This window comes from Pantherophis guttatus, chromosome 12 (assembly GCF_059756535.1).
Source record: "Pantherophis guttatus breed Tessera chromosome 12, ASM5975653v1, whole genome shotgun sequence".
NCBI lineage: Eukaryota > Metazoa > Chordata > Lepidosauria > Squamata > Colubridae > Pantherophis > Pantherophis guttatus.
In genome coordinates this window covers 14,778,694-14,793,918 of record NC_142074.1, presented here as the reverse complement: position 1 = coordinate 14,793,918, position 15,225 = coordinate 14,778,694, and the positions used below count along the sequence as shown (strand labels likewise).

The window sequence follows — 15,225 nt, the reverse complement described above, 5'->3', positions numbered from 1 at the left end:
CCAGGGCATTTCTTTTATTTTCCCTAAAGGAGAAACATGTTTCTAAAGACAGAAACTCGGAGCCTCAGCTCTCTACCCCATGTTAGTAGAATCTAAGGCAGAGGTCACCAAACGGTGGTATGTGGACCACTGGTGGTCTGCGAGAAAATTTTGGTGGTCCGCAGAAAAATTATTTGCATTTTTTATATTTGAATCCCTAGCATTGCATAACGGAGTGAGCTCCCGTTACTTGCCCCAGCTTCTGCCAACCTAGCAGTTCGAAAGCATGTAAAAATGCAAGTAGAAAAATAGGGATCACCTCGGTGGGAAGGTAATAACATTCCGTGTGCCTTTGGCATTTAGTCATGCTGGCCACATGACGACGGAATCGTCATCAGACAGCACTGGCTCTTCGGCTTAGAAATGGAGATGAGCACCGCCCTCTAGAGTCGGGAACGACTAGCACGTATTGCGAGAGGAACCCTAACCCTAACCTTTATATTACACTAAATACTATTTATCTTTTTAAAAAATCCATATTAGTGGTCCGCGGGATTTAAAATTATGAATTTAATGGTCCCTGAGGTCCTAAAGATTGGGTGACCCCTCATCTAAGGGACCAACTTTTAGAAATGCAGATTTGGTAATCCATTCAAGACAGGATTAAAACCCCAAGGAAGCCAGCATCTAGGATTAATTACATTTGTTAAACAAGATTTTAAAACCCCAACTCATTGCTTTCCTGAGACAAACTAATTAAAATCAAATAACAAAATACACATAACAAGCCTCTAAATTACAAAATGCTGTAGAACAAACTGTATAAAAATCCATGTATTGACCAAATCAATTGGTCAGCTGCCAGGACCTCAAACCCATGTGGTTCTGTTCATCAATAAACCATTTTTCCAATCAGCCTCCGTGTTTCCAGTGTCTTTTTCCCCACTTGGAATTGAACCAGATGGATATTTCTTCCAACAACACCGATTCCGCACGACACATTCTTGTTGCAATGTTGCATCATTTTCTGCTTCTAAATATTGAGCATCTCTATATTATGAAACGATGTGAGAGGCCAGAAAAGAAATGTCTCCAATGCCATTGAATATTTTATTTTATTGTATTGATTTTCTTTTAGCTGCTCTCAATGGTAAAAACATTAAACAGAGGCCTGAGTGTGTCATGTTCAAATAAACTATTAAAATGTTTTTAGCCAATGGGAGTTGTAAAAAGTATCAAAGATCCAAAAGACAGGGTCGGTATCAACCCAAAATTGTGCATGATAGTCCTTTGAAAAAAGGCTCGTTAGCGTAATGAACAAAACAAACAAAACAAGAACCACAACTTTACAGTCCTTAAAAACTGGCCCCCAATTTTCTTGATGCAGTTCAAGGACTGGCTTTCCCAAAAGGAAACTCGTATCTATGCATACTGCAAATATTGCACATTCTGTTAAGAGTTCAAAGGATTCCTGGCTTCAGGTTCAGGTGATAGTCTTCAATCCTTCAAAACCACAAAATTTCCATCTCTTCTCTAGACTGGCTCCAACCCCATTCATCTCTTGTTTGAAAGTATGCTGGAGTCGTGTCATGAGGTTTTCCACTTCAGTGGCGCAAATCTACAAAAAAAAAAAAAGCGGCATGTCACTAAAACGAATGAACAGGGATAACCCCTCAACGTTTGGGTTGGTAAAACTGCCATCAAAAGCATCTGGTTAAGTTGATTGCCATGTTAAGACAATAAATTACTTTTCCTTTTGCCTTTTGAAGATTTTAACCAATTTCATTGTATACATGATGCTTTCATTTAATTTGGAATACGCTGAGAATGAGTTAATTCTCAGCTGTTTTAATAAAATCTGTTTTTTGGAACTGTTTGCATTTAATATCAACTACGTGGGCCTGGGTCATAACACTTAACAACCGTGCTACCAACTTAACCGCTGCAGTGATTCCCTTAACAACTGTGGCAAGAAAGGTTGTAAAATGGGGCAACACTCACTTAACAACTGTCTCGCTTAGCGACATAAATTTTGGGCTCCATGGTGGTCGTTAAGTCGAGGACTACCTGTACTCGGCTCAAGATGAACCACTCAAAGGAAAAGAGGCAGTCTAAAAGCAGAAAAGGCTGTTTGGGTAGCAAAAGCTTGAGATGCATTTAAAGTTGGCCAAGATCACCTATACGTTTACATTTTAATATACCTACCTTACTATCTAGGCGCTGGAGGTAGGAACAGATGTATTCGATGCTGGCCCCAAAAGGATGAACGTGCAGAAATGTTGAGATGATCCCTAAAAAAAAAAAAAATCGGGGAGGGTGTTACTCCCAAGAGATGGGGATGCCAGCACAGAACACACCTTAATTTCTTATAAGAGCCGCTCCGTATTTTGGAATGCAAAGTAGGAAAGGTTGTGGTCATAAGCCATTCTGTACACAGAATAGCTGTTTTAAGATGATCGGGGCCAGGACTGAAACATGAGCAACCTGTCTTGTTCTATAGCTGGAACAAAATGGGGTTCAGATTAACAGAGTTGGAAGGGACCTTGTAGGTCATCTAGTCCAACCCACTGCCCACGCAGGAGACCCTACACCATCCTGACAAATGGCAGTCCAGTCTCTTCTTGAAAGCCTCCAGTGATGAAGCTCCCACAACTTCTGAAAGCGAGCTGTTCTATTGGTTGATTGTTCTCACTGTCAGAAAATTTCTCCTTATTTTTCAAGTTGAATCTCTCCTTGTTCAGTTTCCATCCATTATTCCTTGTCTGGCCTTCGGGTGCTTTGGAAAACAGCTTGACCCCCTCCTCTCTGTGACAGCCCCTCAAATACTGGAAGACTGCTATCCTGTCTCCCCTGGTCCTTCTCTTCACTAGACTAACCATGCCCAGTTCCTGCAACCGTTCATCGTATGTTTTAGCCTCCAGTCCCCTCATCATCTCGGTTGCTCTTCTCTGCACTCTTTCTAGAGTCTCAACAACTTTTTTATAGTGTGGTGACCAAAACTGGATACAGTACTCTAGGTGTGGTTCCACAGGCTTTGCTTTCAGGATATGTTTGATCAGATTCAGGCCCAAAGAGAAATAGCCCAGCTCCACAGGAAACCTGGGAGGATCTCTTAGTGTGTGGACCTCTCGGAGTTAACTAAATGGTGCCTTATGCAAGGCAGCTTCCGATGGTCCTAATTTAAATCTAAACCTCAAGGATCCTGCAGCTCAGAAATCCTTACCCACTAGTAAAGCTTCCCTTTCCAATCTTAAAGGGTTGCAGTGAAGTCCTTTCTCAAGCAGTCTTTCCTTCTCTGGACTCTTTGAGCAAATGCTTGACAAGTCACTGTCCTAAAAGGAATTAAGGGGATCAACAAAAGAGTTTCTGTCAACAGTCAATATCCAGATAAACAGGGATTAACACCAGACAAACAAGCAAATAGAAAACCGAAAACAGTATCCCAATGAAGGACCTACTAAGCAGAAAACCACACCCCCAGCAATACAAAAAGGGCAAACTATTGTATATAAACAGGGAGCAAACTCCATTCTCAGTAGCACTGATGATGTTACCAAGTCAGGTAACTTGGTAACATCATCAGTGCTGATAATGTCTGCAAGCAAACGATCAAGCTCAGAGAGTAATCAATATATTGCCCAAGATTTGTCTCTTAACAACACATTGATTTTTTTAACTGTGCTCTGCAGACATTGGAATAACTATACTGCCACAGTCAATTAACTTAAATGACATTACTTAAAAAGTAGGCTGGGGGATCATACTTCACTCCCAGTTGAAATTCTCATTTTGTGTCACATGGAATAACAAATAAATATATCAGGTGCAATGGAGTCGCAATGCAAAGAGCAAGTACTATCATGGATAATGTTCAGGAGACAACTTACGACTTGATCTTTAGCTTCCGTTGAGTCTTTCTCTCTGTCAGATCCAGCTGCCAGTTCTTGCTGCATTCAGTTGGAAAAAGGAAAAGTTATAACCTCCGGAGTGTATAATTCTTCATGCAAGATCCTTCTGCCTTCCCGATGGTTCAAATAGCCTTAGCTTTGCTGCCAAGTTTAATCAGGAATTTACCAGTACGTTAACTTGGCAATTCAAGGAAACAAAGCTAGCAGAGCAGCTAATCTTTTTCAAAGTACATGTATGCAGCGACCCGCTTCCTAATTGCACTAGTAGTGACTTGGTTGCTTTGGATTTTCATTTTTGTAATGTTTGTTAATTGTTTCCATTTTATTTGAATTCTGTTTGCCGCCCAGAGTTCCTTTCGTTGAGATAGGCTGCTGAGAAGCATTGTATAAAAAGGCAAGCTGCCATAAAAAGCAACGTTGCTCTAAGTCTAAGACAAAACCAAGATTTATTTCTTTATATGAAGAACATCCAAATTCTCCAGTGGAAATACAAAACGTCAAACAAAATATTGTAACGGACAGGCACCTAAGGGTTGCTGTACTCAAATAATCAGACATATGAAATGTCTGCATTTATCCAAACTGAAAATTTTCTTGGCATAGAATCTAGACCTGAAGGTTTTTTTTTTCCTTTCTCTTTCTTTCTTTCTTTCTTTCTTTCTTTCTTTCTTTTTCTTTCTTTTTTCTTTCTTTCTTTCTTTCTTTCTTTCTTTCTTTCTCTTTCTTTCTTTCTTTCTTTCTCTTTTCTTCCTTCCTTCTTTCTTTCTTTTCCTTTCTTTCCTTCTATTCTTTCCTTTTCTCCCTTCCTTCCTCTTTCCTTCCTCCCTCCCTTTCTCTTTCCTTCCTTCCCTTCCTTTTTTCCTTCCCTTCCTTCCTTCCGTCCATCCTTTTTTCTTTTCTTTCTTTCTCTTTCCTTCCTTCCATTCTTTCCTTTCCTCTCTTCCCTTCCTCTTTCCTTCCTTCCTTTCTCTCTTTCCTTCCTTCCTTCCCTTTTCTTTCTTTCTTTTTTCTTTTCTTTCTCTTTCTGTTTCTTTCTTTCTTTCTTTCTGTTTCTTTTTCTTTCTCTCTTTTTCTCTCTCTTTTTTCTTTCTCTCTTTCTTTTTTCTTCTTTCTTCTTTCTTTCTTTCTTTCTTTCTTTCTTTTTCTTTCTTTCTTTCCTTTCTTTCCCCTACTTCTCAGAATACATTGCCAAGTTCCACATGTTTGATTTCTGAGCTGTTACTGCTCATATATTTAAAATCATATTCTTTGAAATCTCAGGGGAATAGAAGTGAACATTGCAAAATTATTTGTTTTCAGCAAAAATTGCATAACAGACTATTTTAAAGCTCCATCAGCAGACACTACTACCGATCTATGACAGCCTCCTATCCTGAAAAAATCAGAGAAACCCACTGTCCAAAACTTGATATGGAAAATGTAGCCTGTAAGATTATAACGGTTAGCTGGGGAATTCTGGCAGTTGAAGTCCGCTTATTTAAAAAATTGCCACGGTCGAGAAACAGCGCCGTGAGATCATCATTAAGCCAAGAACAACTTCTACCTTTTCCTTCAGTCTCTCAAGCAATTTGTCAAGCTGTAATTTTTCTTCTTTCGCTTTTTCCAATTCAGCCTCTCTTCTCTCACAGTCCTCCTGCAGTTTCTGAAGATGCTGGAAGGGAGAAAGGAAATGCGGTATAGCAATGTCCTACTTATGGTACTACTAGGCCATGTAGTAATTTAAGACAATCCCAACCCAGACAATGCAAAAGTTATGTAATGCATGAATAAACAGAACAAAGGCCATGCTTAGCTCTAGAGATGATTACCGTGTTTCCTTGAAAATAAGATCCTGTCTTATATTTTTTTGAACCCCCGAAATAAGCGCTTGGCCTTATTTTCGGGAAGGTCTTATTATTTTGAGGCGTGTGGAGCAAGACGGGGTTCCTCTTGCCGTCTTATCTGATTTCCAGCTCTGTCTCCTTAACCCTAACCAGAGGAAATGGCAGGGACCGGCTGCACATGTGTTTAAATATTTTCGGGGAGGGCTTATTTTCGGGGGAAGGTTTATTTCCAGAGGAGGGCTCATTTTCGGGAAAACACGGTACATCTAGTACAGCCCCATCTTGGGAAGACTCAACCTTCTTTTCCTCGTTCCCATGTTTGATTTTATTTTAAATTATGTTCTTTTTTTTTAAAATGAAGAATTGGGGAGAACTCAAGTGTCTGCCTACTGCAGTGTGTCATCTGAGTTGGTCCTTAAAAAAAAGGCAGAGCCCAGCTGTACCTTTTATTTGGGAAAGAAGGTTTCCGATAAATTACAGGAAATCCTTGACTTATGATCACAATTGACCCCCAAATTTTTGTGACTAAGCAAGACAGTTGTTAAATGAATTTTGCCCCATTTTATGACCTTCCTTGCTACAATTGTTCAGTGAATCACTGCAGTTGATAAAGTTAGTAATACAAATGTCGCAAAGATGCTTTTTTCAAGAGACAACTGGTGTCAACTCGCAATGCATCCCTGGCCTACTCTCAAGTTGCCATAGGCAAGGGGGATGGGAAACCGACGAAGCAGCACGGCAGCCAAAAACAGAAGTACATTCCAGACATCTCTCTCTCAAGGCTGTCTCCCAGGGTTACCTACAGCGGCCGGAGGGGAGTGATCTCTACAGTCCGTGAAATTGCTCCATTGGCAAATGGGATTGATGACACACCCTAGCGGGACGGGGGGAAACAGGGTCATGATTGGGGCGTAAATTACGTGGGGTCAGAGTTGGCTTCACTTGGAATGTGCTGACATGAAGCTCCTAATAAATAACTGGATTTCTTTTGAAGCTTGGCTCGAGGCTCATGATTTAATTAGGGCATCCGCCGGAACCCTGACAGCTGGACTGTCTGGTTTTTCTTTAAAGACGTTTTGCTTCTCATCCAAGAAGCTTCTTCAGCTCATCAGCTTAGTAATACACATGTTCAGTGAATCTAGTTTCCCCCATTGCTTGTTGAAAGGTCGCAAAATGGGATCACATGACCCCCGGGACACTGCAACCGTCATAAATAGGAGTCAGTTGCCAAGGGCCTGAATTTTCATCATATAGCTGTAGGGTTGTGGCAATAGCCGTAATGTGAAAAACAGTCCTGTCACTTTTTTTAAAAAAAATGTTGTTGTAACTTCGAACGGTCACTAAATGAACTGTTATAAGTCGAGGATTACCTGGACACCTCTCCCAAGGAGATAAGCTTGTGCTCCAAGGACAGGACAAAGAGGAACCATTTGAGCATGACAAGAGAAGAGAGCTCTGTCAGTATATTCATGAACTGGAATAGGGCATAGCAACAGGTCAGCCAATGGGGGCTGTTTGGATAGACATGGTAACAGGTCAGCCAATGAGGGCTGTTTGGTAACTGAAACATTGTATTTGTTGCATGGGATCATAAGAGACAGTTTGGAGCCTGGGCGTGGCTTAACTGTTCTGTGTATAAGCTTGCGGGCACTAGCTTCTCTCTCTCCTCCATTTTGCCTTCTCCATTTTGTGCTTCCATTTTGTGCTGTGTTTGTACTCGCTATTTCTCTTCTCTACAACGTGGAAAAACCTGCTTTTTGGCTATCGTATACTAACTTCGTGTGTCATATTATATATAAAGAGAAAAGTTAATGAATCCTGCTTAATTGTCTGATTGTGTGTGCTGCAACAAACTCTGACAAGCTCCGCCTCCCCACTCCCCTTCCCCACCTGCTGCATTCCTTGTAAAGTCTGCTGGAGGATTTTCAGCTGCTGCTGATCCTGGCTGAGGTCATCTTCTCGTCCCGCTCTGCCCTGCTCCTGCTTCAAGAGCTCGACTTCATTTCGGTAGGCGTCCAGCTGGCACCGTAAGCTGTTGTTTTCTTCCTTCAGCGCTTCTGTTTGTGAAACTAAAACTGGGACGGAGGAAGACAGAAAAACCGAGATGAGCTAGTTTTCCTTATCACAAATTTCAGCTTATAAAATTCCATCCTGTGCAAATATCCTTTAGGTAGTCTTCTTCTAAGTCGCGGTGGCACAGTGGTTAGAGTGCGGTACTGCAGGCTACTTCGGCTGACTGCCGGCTGACTGCAATTTGGCAGTTCGAATCTCACCAGGCTCAAGGTTGACTTAGCCTTCCATCCTTCTGAGATGGGTAAAACGTGGACCCAGATTGTTGGGGGCCATAAGCTGACTCTGTAAACCGCTTAGAGAGGGCTGTAAAAAACAGCCAAAAATGGAAGTTCCCCCCTCCTTCTCCCTCCCATTTCACTAAGGCTGTTCCTTCCTTCCTTCCCTCTCTAGCTGATTTGTTGGGCCCTAACTGTCCCAGGTGTCGAAAAACCTAGGATGAAAACTCCTTCTGTGTATGTGGTGAAGCGCCTGGGAGGGAGTAGCTATGGCCATTGTGCCGGGGCGAAAGACTGGCGGAAGGCCAGCTGAGGAGAAAAGTTTGTGGCTAATAACCCAGAGGTGAAAACCTCAGGGCAAAACAGGCAAGGCGAAGAGACCGAGCCGAAAAGTCCTAGACCCCTCTGTGGGCAGGGCATGCTGTCGTCAACTGCTCTTCTGGTTTCAGGCCAGCTGGTCTTCACGGGCACCAGAGAGCCAGAAAACGGCCTGAAAACAGCCCCAAAAATGGCCCAAAATCAGGCTGTTTTCAGGCCGTTTTTCAGGCCCAAAACAGCCCAAAAAACGTCCTGAAAATGGCCCGAAAAGCAGGCATGCACGCGCTGGCCAGCTGGTCTTTGGATTTCCGTTACTCCGGCCTGCACATGCACACATGTTCCAGTTTGGGCACTCGGTGCCGAAAAGGTTCGCCATCACTGAACTAGGCCATATTTTGTTTTTATATTGTAAGCGTTCCATAGATACCTGACTCTTCCGTTTCTTTGATCTCAGGTGACTCCGTTTCATCATCAGACATGTCCATGGCCTCCTCTCTGCGAATGTCCATCAGTTCATCGTTCTGAAGGTTACGGAGTTCCTAGAATTTAAAAAAAAAAAATGCTTGTTACGAGCCACTTTGGGCATAGTCCATCATGAAAAAGAGCATATACACCAACCCAGTTTGACTCAGCCGATCCGCCACTGTCGCTGATTCGGCCCTTCCAGCCTATGTTCCATGGTGCTTTTTATTTTTATTTTATTTTTAATGGCATTAAAATGTCCATTCGGGGGGGAAGGAGAATTGGTTGTTTCGCTTGTTTGAAAGGACAACAGTAAGACCCAAATATTTTTTGGGGGGGGGAAAAAAGATATGAAAACGTTGCAGGTATTAGAATATTAATTCCCTTCTAGGCAGGATCCATATTTCACTTTGTTTCAATTCCCAACGAACCTTTAACCGAAATAAAGAGAGTGAATTCTTACAGGATAAAGCCTCACCCTGAGAGACAGGTTTCCTGTCAGACAACTTACCTGAACATTCTTGCTGACTGCAATCAACGTCTTCGTTCTGTATGTGATTATCTGAGTGGTTTGGAAGACTGGGAGATGTTTACCCCTCCCAGCAACCAGCTCTACAGTTTACTGATCCTTCTGAGGCTGGGTGAAAAGGCCTTTTGGTTGACAGCTGTCATTGCGACTTGGCCTCGTCAGAGGTGCTACTTTTGGCAAAACTGACTGAACAAGAGCTTGCACGACACACTTAACCAGGTCGCTTACAACCCTAGTGGCTGCACGCAGAGGACGGCATGTCCAGCTCGGCATCTGTCTGTTCAATGGTATAGCTTGATGCTTGTACCCCGGCCGTATTGATTAGCTTATGGAATCGTGTAAAATCCCCAACTATAGGGGAAGGAATGGCAGAGCTTGGCAATACCCTGACTCTGGAAACCGCTTAGAGCAGGGGTCCTCAAACTTTTTAAACAGGGGGCCAATTCACAGTCCCTCAGACTGTTGGTGGGGGGGCTGGACCAGTTGGTGGGGGGGGTAGGTCAGGAGTCAGCAACCTGCGGCTTTGGAGCCGCATGTGGCTCTTCCATCCCTCTGCTGTGGCTCCGTTATTCAGAATATGTGTCACAACCGCCAATTCGCGACACCCACCGGCATGTGATTTATTGAGCTTTTCAACCCCTGGTAGGCTAACCATGGATAAATCCAAGAAAAGAAAAGTTTCAGAAGAAAACAGAACGTTTAATTCAACTACATATGCTAATTTTTTGGCCTCTTAAGAAATAGTCAGGCATGGGAAGGGTTTTGTGGTTCCCGATGTTTTCTTTTCTGTCCCGTTTTTGGCCTCCTGAGGCCTCCACGCGTCCCGTTTTTGGCCTCAGCCTCCAGAAGGCGGGTGGGGGCCGGCAGGTAGGTGAAGCGATGTGGGTGGGGCATCCTCATGGTCCCCCATGGGCCAGATTAATGGCTTCGGCGGGCCGTATCCTGCCCGCGGGCCATAGTTTGAGGACCCCTGGCTTAGAGAGGGCTGTAAAGCACTACAAAGCGGTATATAAGTCTAAAGTGCTATTGGGGTATGTGCGCGCTGCCACTTACCTTGCAGGCCTAGGGTTGAATAAGTCCATCCTTTTGTCAGCCAACCTAGAGGTGCTACTAGAGCTAGGAGAAACGTCCTGGAAGGTACCCACCTCAGCTTGCTTGCACCACACGCTGATGTTCTTACGCTGCGCTTTCGTGAAATGGTCCCAGGCCTTTTGTTTGCAGGCAGAATGGTACACGGCCACGATCTGCTCGACTGCAGGTTCAAATATCAGCAGGCAAAACCGGGCCACAATATCATCCAAAGGTGTGGGGGGTGGGGTGGAAGGGGCAAGAAAAAGGAGTAAAGGAGTAAGAAAGCGCAATTTTTTTTTTAAAAAAAAATGATGTTGTTAGAGAAGGCCGAGCTCTGCAGGAGGAAAAAAAAAAATCCGGCGTTGCAGAGGTAGTGTTGCCAGCAGCGGCAGAAGCAGCAGCAGCACGGAGCACCTGTAGGGGTTTGATTTGAGCGGGTTCAGTCCAATCGAGGAGATGCCAAAAAGGGCTTACGGAGGAGGAATGGCAGAGGAGGAGGAAGCAGAGGAGGAGGAGGAGGAGGAGGAAGAGAAGAGGGGAGGAGGGGGAGGAAGAAGAGAAGGAATGGAAGAAGAGAAGGGGAGGAGGAAGAAAAGGAGGAGGAATGGAAAAGGAGGAGGAAAGGAGAAGGAGGAAGAGGGGGAGGAGGAGGAAGAAGAGAAGGAATGGAAGAAGAAAAGTAGGAGGAAGAGGAAGAGAAGGAGAAGGAATGGGAGAGAATGAGGAGGAGGGGGAGAAGGAGGAAGAAGAGGGGGGAGTGGGAGGAAGGGGAAGAAGAGAAGGAATGGAAAAAGAGAAGGGGAGGAGGAAGGAAGAGGAGGAAGAGGAGGAGAAGGAATGGAAGAGGAGGATGAGGACGAGGAGGAATGGAAGAAGAGGAGGAAGAGGAGGACGAGGAGGAGTGGGAGGACGAGGAGGAAGAGGAGGACGAGGAGGAGTGGGAGGACGAGAAGGAAGAGAAGAGGGGGAGGAAGAGAAGGAGAAGGAATGGAAGAGAAGGAGGGGGAGGAAGAGGAGGATGGCAGCAAAAGGTAGGGAAAGTAATGTAAGGGAAAAGGAGACAGGATGTCTCTGAAAACTGGAAGGAAGGAAGAAATTTGGAAAAAAAGCATTGCTTAGCCAGAAAGAAGCTCTCTTTTGCAAAGATGAAAGTAAAGGTTTCCCTGCCAATCCTGTCCGACTCTAGGGCAAGGTGCTCATCTCTGTTTCTTAGCCAAGGAATCCAATGTTGTCCAAAGACATTTTCCTGGTCATGGGGCCAGCACAGGTCACACATCCAAGACGCACGGAACGCTGTTACCGTCCCACCGAAATGATGCCTATTTATCTACTCGCACTTGCATGCTTTAGAACTGCTAGGTGGGCAGCTGGACCGGGAGCTCACCCCCTTGCATGGAGCTCGGGGTCTCAAACCCGGGCTCTCCAGCTGACCAGCTCAGCGTCTTTTAACCCGCTGAGCCATCGCATCATTTGCAAAGAGAAGGTCGCAATTAGCGCTGGGGCTGTTGCAGAACGCTGGGATTGCAAACGCAAAGCCCTGCTCCATGACTATTCCATTTCCACGCCAATCCTTTTGCCTGTAAGGCTACAAGAGGGGGCCGAAAGCAGATCCACATTTTGGAAACCAAAAACACAAGAGTGTAATTTCTAGCAGGGAGTTGAAGTCCGCCCTTCCTAAAGCTGCTAAGGTTAAGGAACACTGGCTTACATCTACCAGCTCATCTGAAGCTCTGCCAGTCAGCCAGCCTGAGGCTCACCTTGTAAAGGTGAGCCTCACGTTTCCCTTTTCTCCAATGGTTTCTTCCTCAATTTCTGGTTAGGAGGAGCCCACTGCAGCCTGGAGTAGGGGAAGGCTCTCCATCCTAGGGGACCTCAGCGGAGCAGTGAGGGTATCTGGACTTGGGCACATCCTCCTTTGCTCCTTGGAAACTTTAAGACTTGTGGACTTCAATTCCCAGAATTTCTCAACGGCTGGTTGAGGAACTCTGGGAGTTGAAGTCCACAAGTCTTAAAGAATTGCCCAGGTTAGTCTCTCCTGAATTAGTACAGACCAAATGATATTCATCATCAGATCATGGAAAGTTGGAAGCAACTGTAGAACTTCTAAGAAGATCAGTCTTCAAGAAACATTGGGAGCAGATCTCATATCTGGAATGGTAGGGACATTACCAACCAACATCCCTTTATCAAATTTTGGGACCTTCCTGCCGCTATGACCTTTAATTTTACCCTCTCCCCCAACAACTGTATAAAAGAGGGACTAGCCCCTTTGTTTTCTTCTTGTGCCATATCCGTCATCGGACGTTGGCGATCATGTTGGCAATCCTGTTTTTGTCAACAGCCGCATGAAAAAGTGCTGCTGAATTTTGTCCAAACCGGTCCCTTAGATTTTGAAGCCATGATGTTCTTCTGCTTGGACCTTGTTTGCCTTCAACCTTTCCCTGGAGGATGAAGTGAAAGATGCCGTATTTTTCTGGGTGTCGCACCACATGCCCGGAATATTCTAACTTTTGCTATTTAATGGCTTTGTATTATTTATTTATTTATTTTATTTTTTAAATTTTTATACCGCCCCCTCTCCCGAAGGACTCGGGGCGGTGAACAGCCAAAATTAAAAACGCACAATGCAAACATTAAAATACTATAAAAACGAAATTAAATTTAACTTTGGCTTCCCCAATTTAAAACCCCTTACCCATAAAATTCCCCAATTAAAAGATTTTTAACCCAGCCCGGCTTGCTGAAATAAAAAAGTCTTCAGGGCCCAGTGGAAGGTCCGGAGGTCCGGGATCAGTCGTATCCCTGGGGGTAGCTCATTCCAGAGGGCGGGTGCCCCCCCAGAGAAGGCTCTTCCCCGGGGGGTCGCCAGCCGACATTGCCTGACCGACGGCACCCTGAGGAGGCCCTCTCTGTGGGAGCGTATTGGCCGGTGGGAGGTTATCGGTGGCAGAAGGTGGTCTCGTAAATAACCGGGCCCTAAGCCATGGAGCGCTTTAAAGATGAGAACCAATACCTTGAAGCGCACCCGGAAGACCACTGGAAGCCAATGCAGGTCGCGCAGGAGAGGTGTCATGTGGGAGCACCATGTCGCTCCCATCATCACCTTGATGATTTCCCTTAGGTTTCCCAGGCGGCTTCTCACCTCCTCATTTGTGATTTTGTTACCCTGGCTTATACGTAACGGCTGTCTGTAAATCCACATTTCAAATGCTTCTAGTTTCTTCAAGTGGTTTTCTGTCAGAGATCAACTCTGGGACTAGCCCAGGAGTATCAAACTTGGTTTCATTGAGAGCCGCATCAGGGTTGTGTGAGCTCGGGGGGTGGGGGCTGGGAGGGGAGGTACGGCCAGTTTGACGTCACTCGTGTCGGGGGCACCTGTGGTGGAATCCTCCCGCAGCCCTCTGCAGGCGGCCTTCCCGAGCTCCGTTTTTGCTGGCAGAAGGCTGCAGGAGACTGTTGGGGCTGAAAACGGAGCCTGGGAGAGCTGCATGCGGCTCTCCCGAGCTCCATTTTCGCTGGCAGAGGCACCGTGGGCTGGTCCTTCACTATTTCTAGGGTGGCCCCACAGGCCAGATCTAAGCACCCTGCAGGCCGCATCCGGCCCCTAAGCCTTGAGTTTGACAGGCCTGGACTAGCCTATAATGTTATCCAAGGAACTATCTCGTCAGGGGAGGGCCTTGAGCTTTGAATGGAGGGCTGTAGCCATTTCTCTGTAGATCTTGGGAATGGATTCTGAGGAGAAACAGGGGAGTGAAAATCTCACAGCATCGCCAAGGGTGGAGAAAGCATCAAAGGACCAGAATAGGATTTCGGAACATGGAAAAGGAGTGGGGGGGAGGAATACAGCAGAATTACATTACCTGGAAGTCTCAAACCTGTCAATTAGAAAAATGACCTGCAGATCTTCAAGTGAAAGGAATAGTGGATGGGGAGGAGGACTGGGCTAGCCACCTACCTTGATTACCTAAGCTCCTTTCCAATCAGCAAAATGTTAGGGAGGATTGTAGGAAGCCCCATCAGTAAGGCAGAAAACAGAGCTGAGACAGATTGGGGGTAGGGGGTGGGGAGAGGCATAATTCACCTTAAGCCTCTTCCCTCGAATTACCCAGAAATTCGTCTGGCAAAAAACGGAGCTGCCTTCCAGAAGTGGCATGACCTGCCTGCTGCAGAAAACAGCACAGAGAGTCCTCAACTTACAACCGTTCGCAGTTACAACGGTACCGAGAAAAGTGACTCGTGACCGGTTTTTCACACTTAACAACCGCTGCAGCAATCCCCACAGTCACGTGATTGAAATTCAGGACCACTGACCACCGACTTGTATTTACGACGGTCGCAGGGTTCCCTCGGGGATGGGAGTGGTGGGGTCAGGTGAAACCCCCTTTGGCGGCCTTCTGACAAGCCAAGTCAACGGGAAAGCCGGCTTCACTTAACAACCGTGTGACTAACTTGACAACCGTAGCGATTCGCTTAACGACGGTGGGCAAGAAAGGTCGTACGACGGGGCGAGATTCACTTAAGAAATGTCTCGCTTAGCATAGAAAATGTTGGGCTCAGTTACGGTCGTACGTCGAGGACCCTTTGTAGCTGGCCTTCCGATGGAATGAATCATGGCTTGGAAGTCCATCTGACCTTTGTTGACCCTTGGTACCTGCCTTCGAAAGCCAATAATTGCCTGCAGAACATGGCCTTCACGTACCTTAGTTCTGGAATCAGCCGTCGCTTCCGGCCTCAGTGGCAAAGGAGTGAGGTCACCTCATCATCACCAGAAGGAAGGAAGGGCCCAGATTCTGCAACCTACATATTCCTTACTCCGAATGGTGGAGAATTTGGACTTGGAGGTGTTT

The 15,225-nt window shown here is 45.4% G+C and overlaps 1 protein-coding gene across 3 annotated transcripts in view; it reads right to left on the bottom strand.

Annotated features, from left to right (window-relative positions):
• Positions 1 to 1,075: 1,075 nt before the first annotated feature.
• The window catches only part of ENOX2 (ecto-NOX disulfide-thiol exchanger 2), a 35,049-nt gene continuing 20,899 nt past the window's right edge, over positions 1,076 to 15,225 (bottom strand). For all 3 annotated transcript variants that reach the window (XM_060692123.2, XM_087877458.1, XM_060692122.2), the window contains exons 8-15: positions 10,453 to 10,559; positions 8,744 to 8,855; positions 7,601 to 7,785; positions 5,431 to 5,538; positions 3,867 to 3,926; positions 3,203 to 3,311; positions 2,185 to 2,270; positions 1,076 to 1,597 (exon numbers count right to left, since the gene is read on the bottom strand). In XM_060692123.2, the coding sequence (XP_060548106.1) occupies positions 1,463 to 1,597; positions 2,185 to 2,270; positions 3,203 to 3,311; positions 3,867 to 3,926; positions 5,431 to 5,538; positions 7,601 to 7,785; positions 8,744 to 8,855; positions 10,453 to 10,559 (902 nt within the window). In that variant the 3' untranslated portion in view covers positions 1,076 to 1,462. The remainder of the gene's footprint in view (positions 1,598 to 2,184; positions 2,271 to 3,202; positions 3,312 to 3,866; positions 3,927 to 5,430; positions 5,539 to 7,600; positions 7,786 to 8,743; positions 8,856 to 10,452; positions 10,560 to 15,225) is intronic.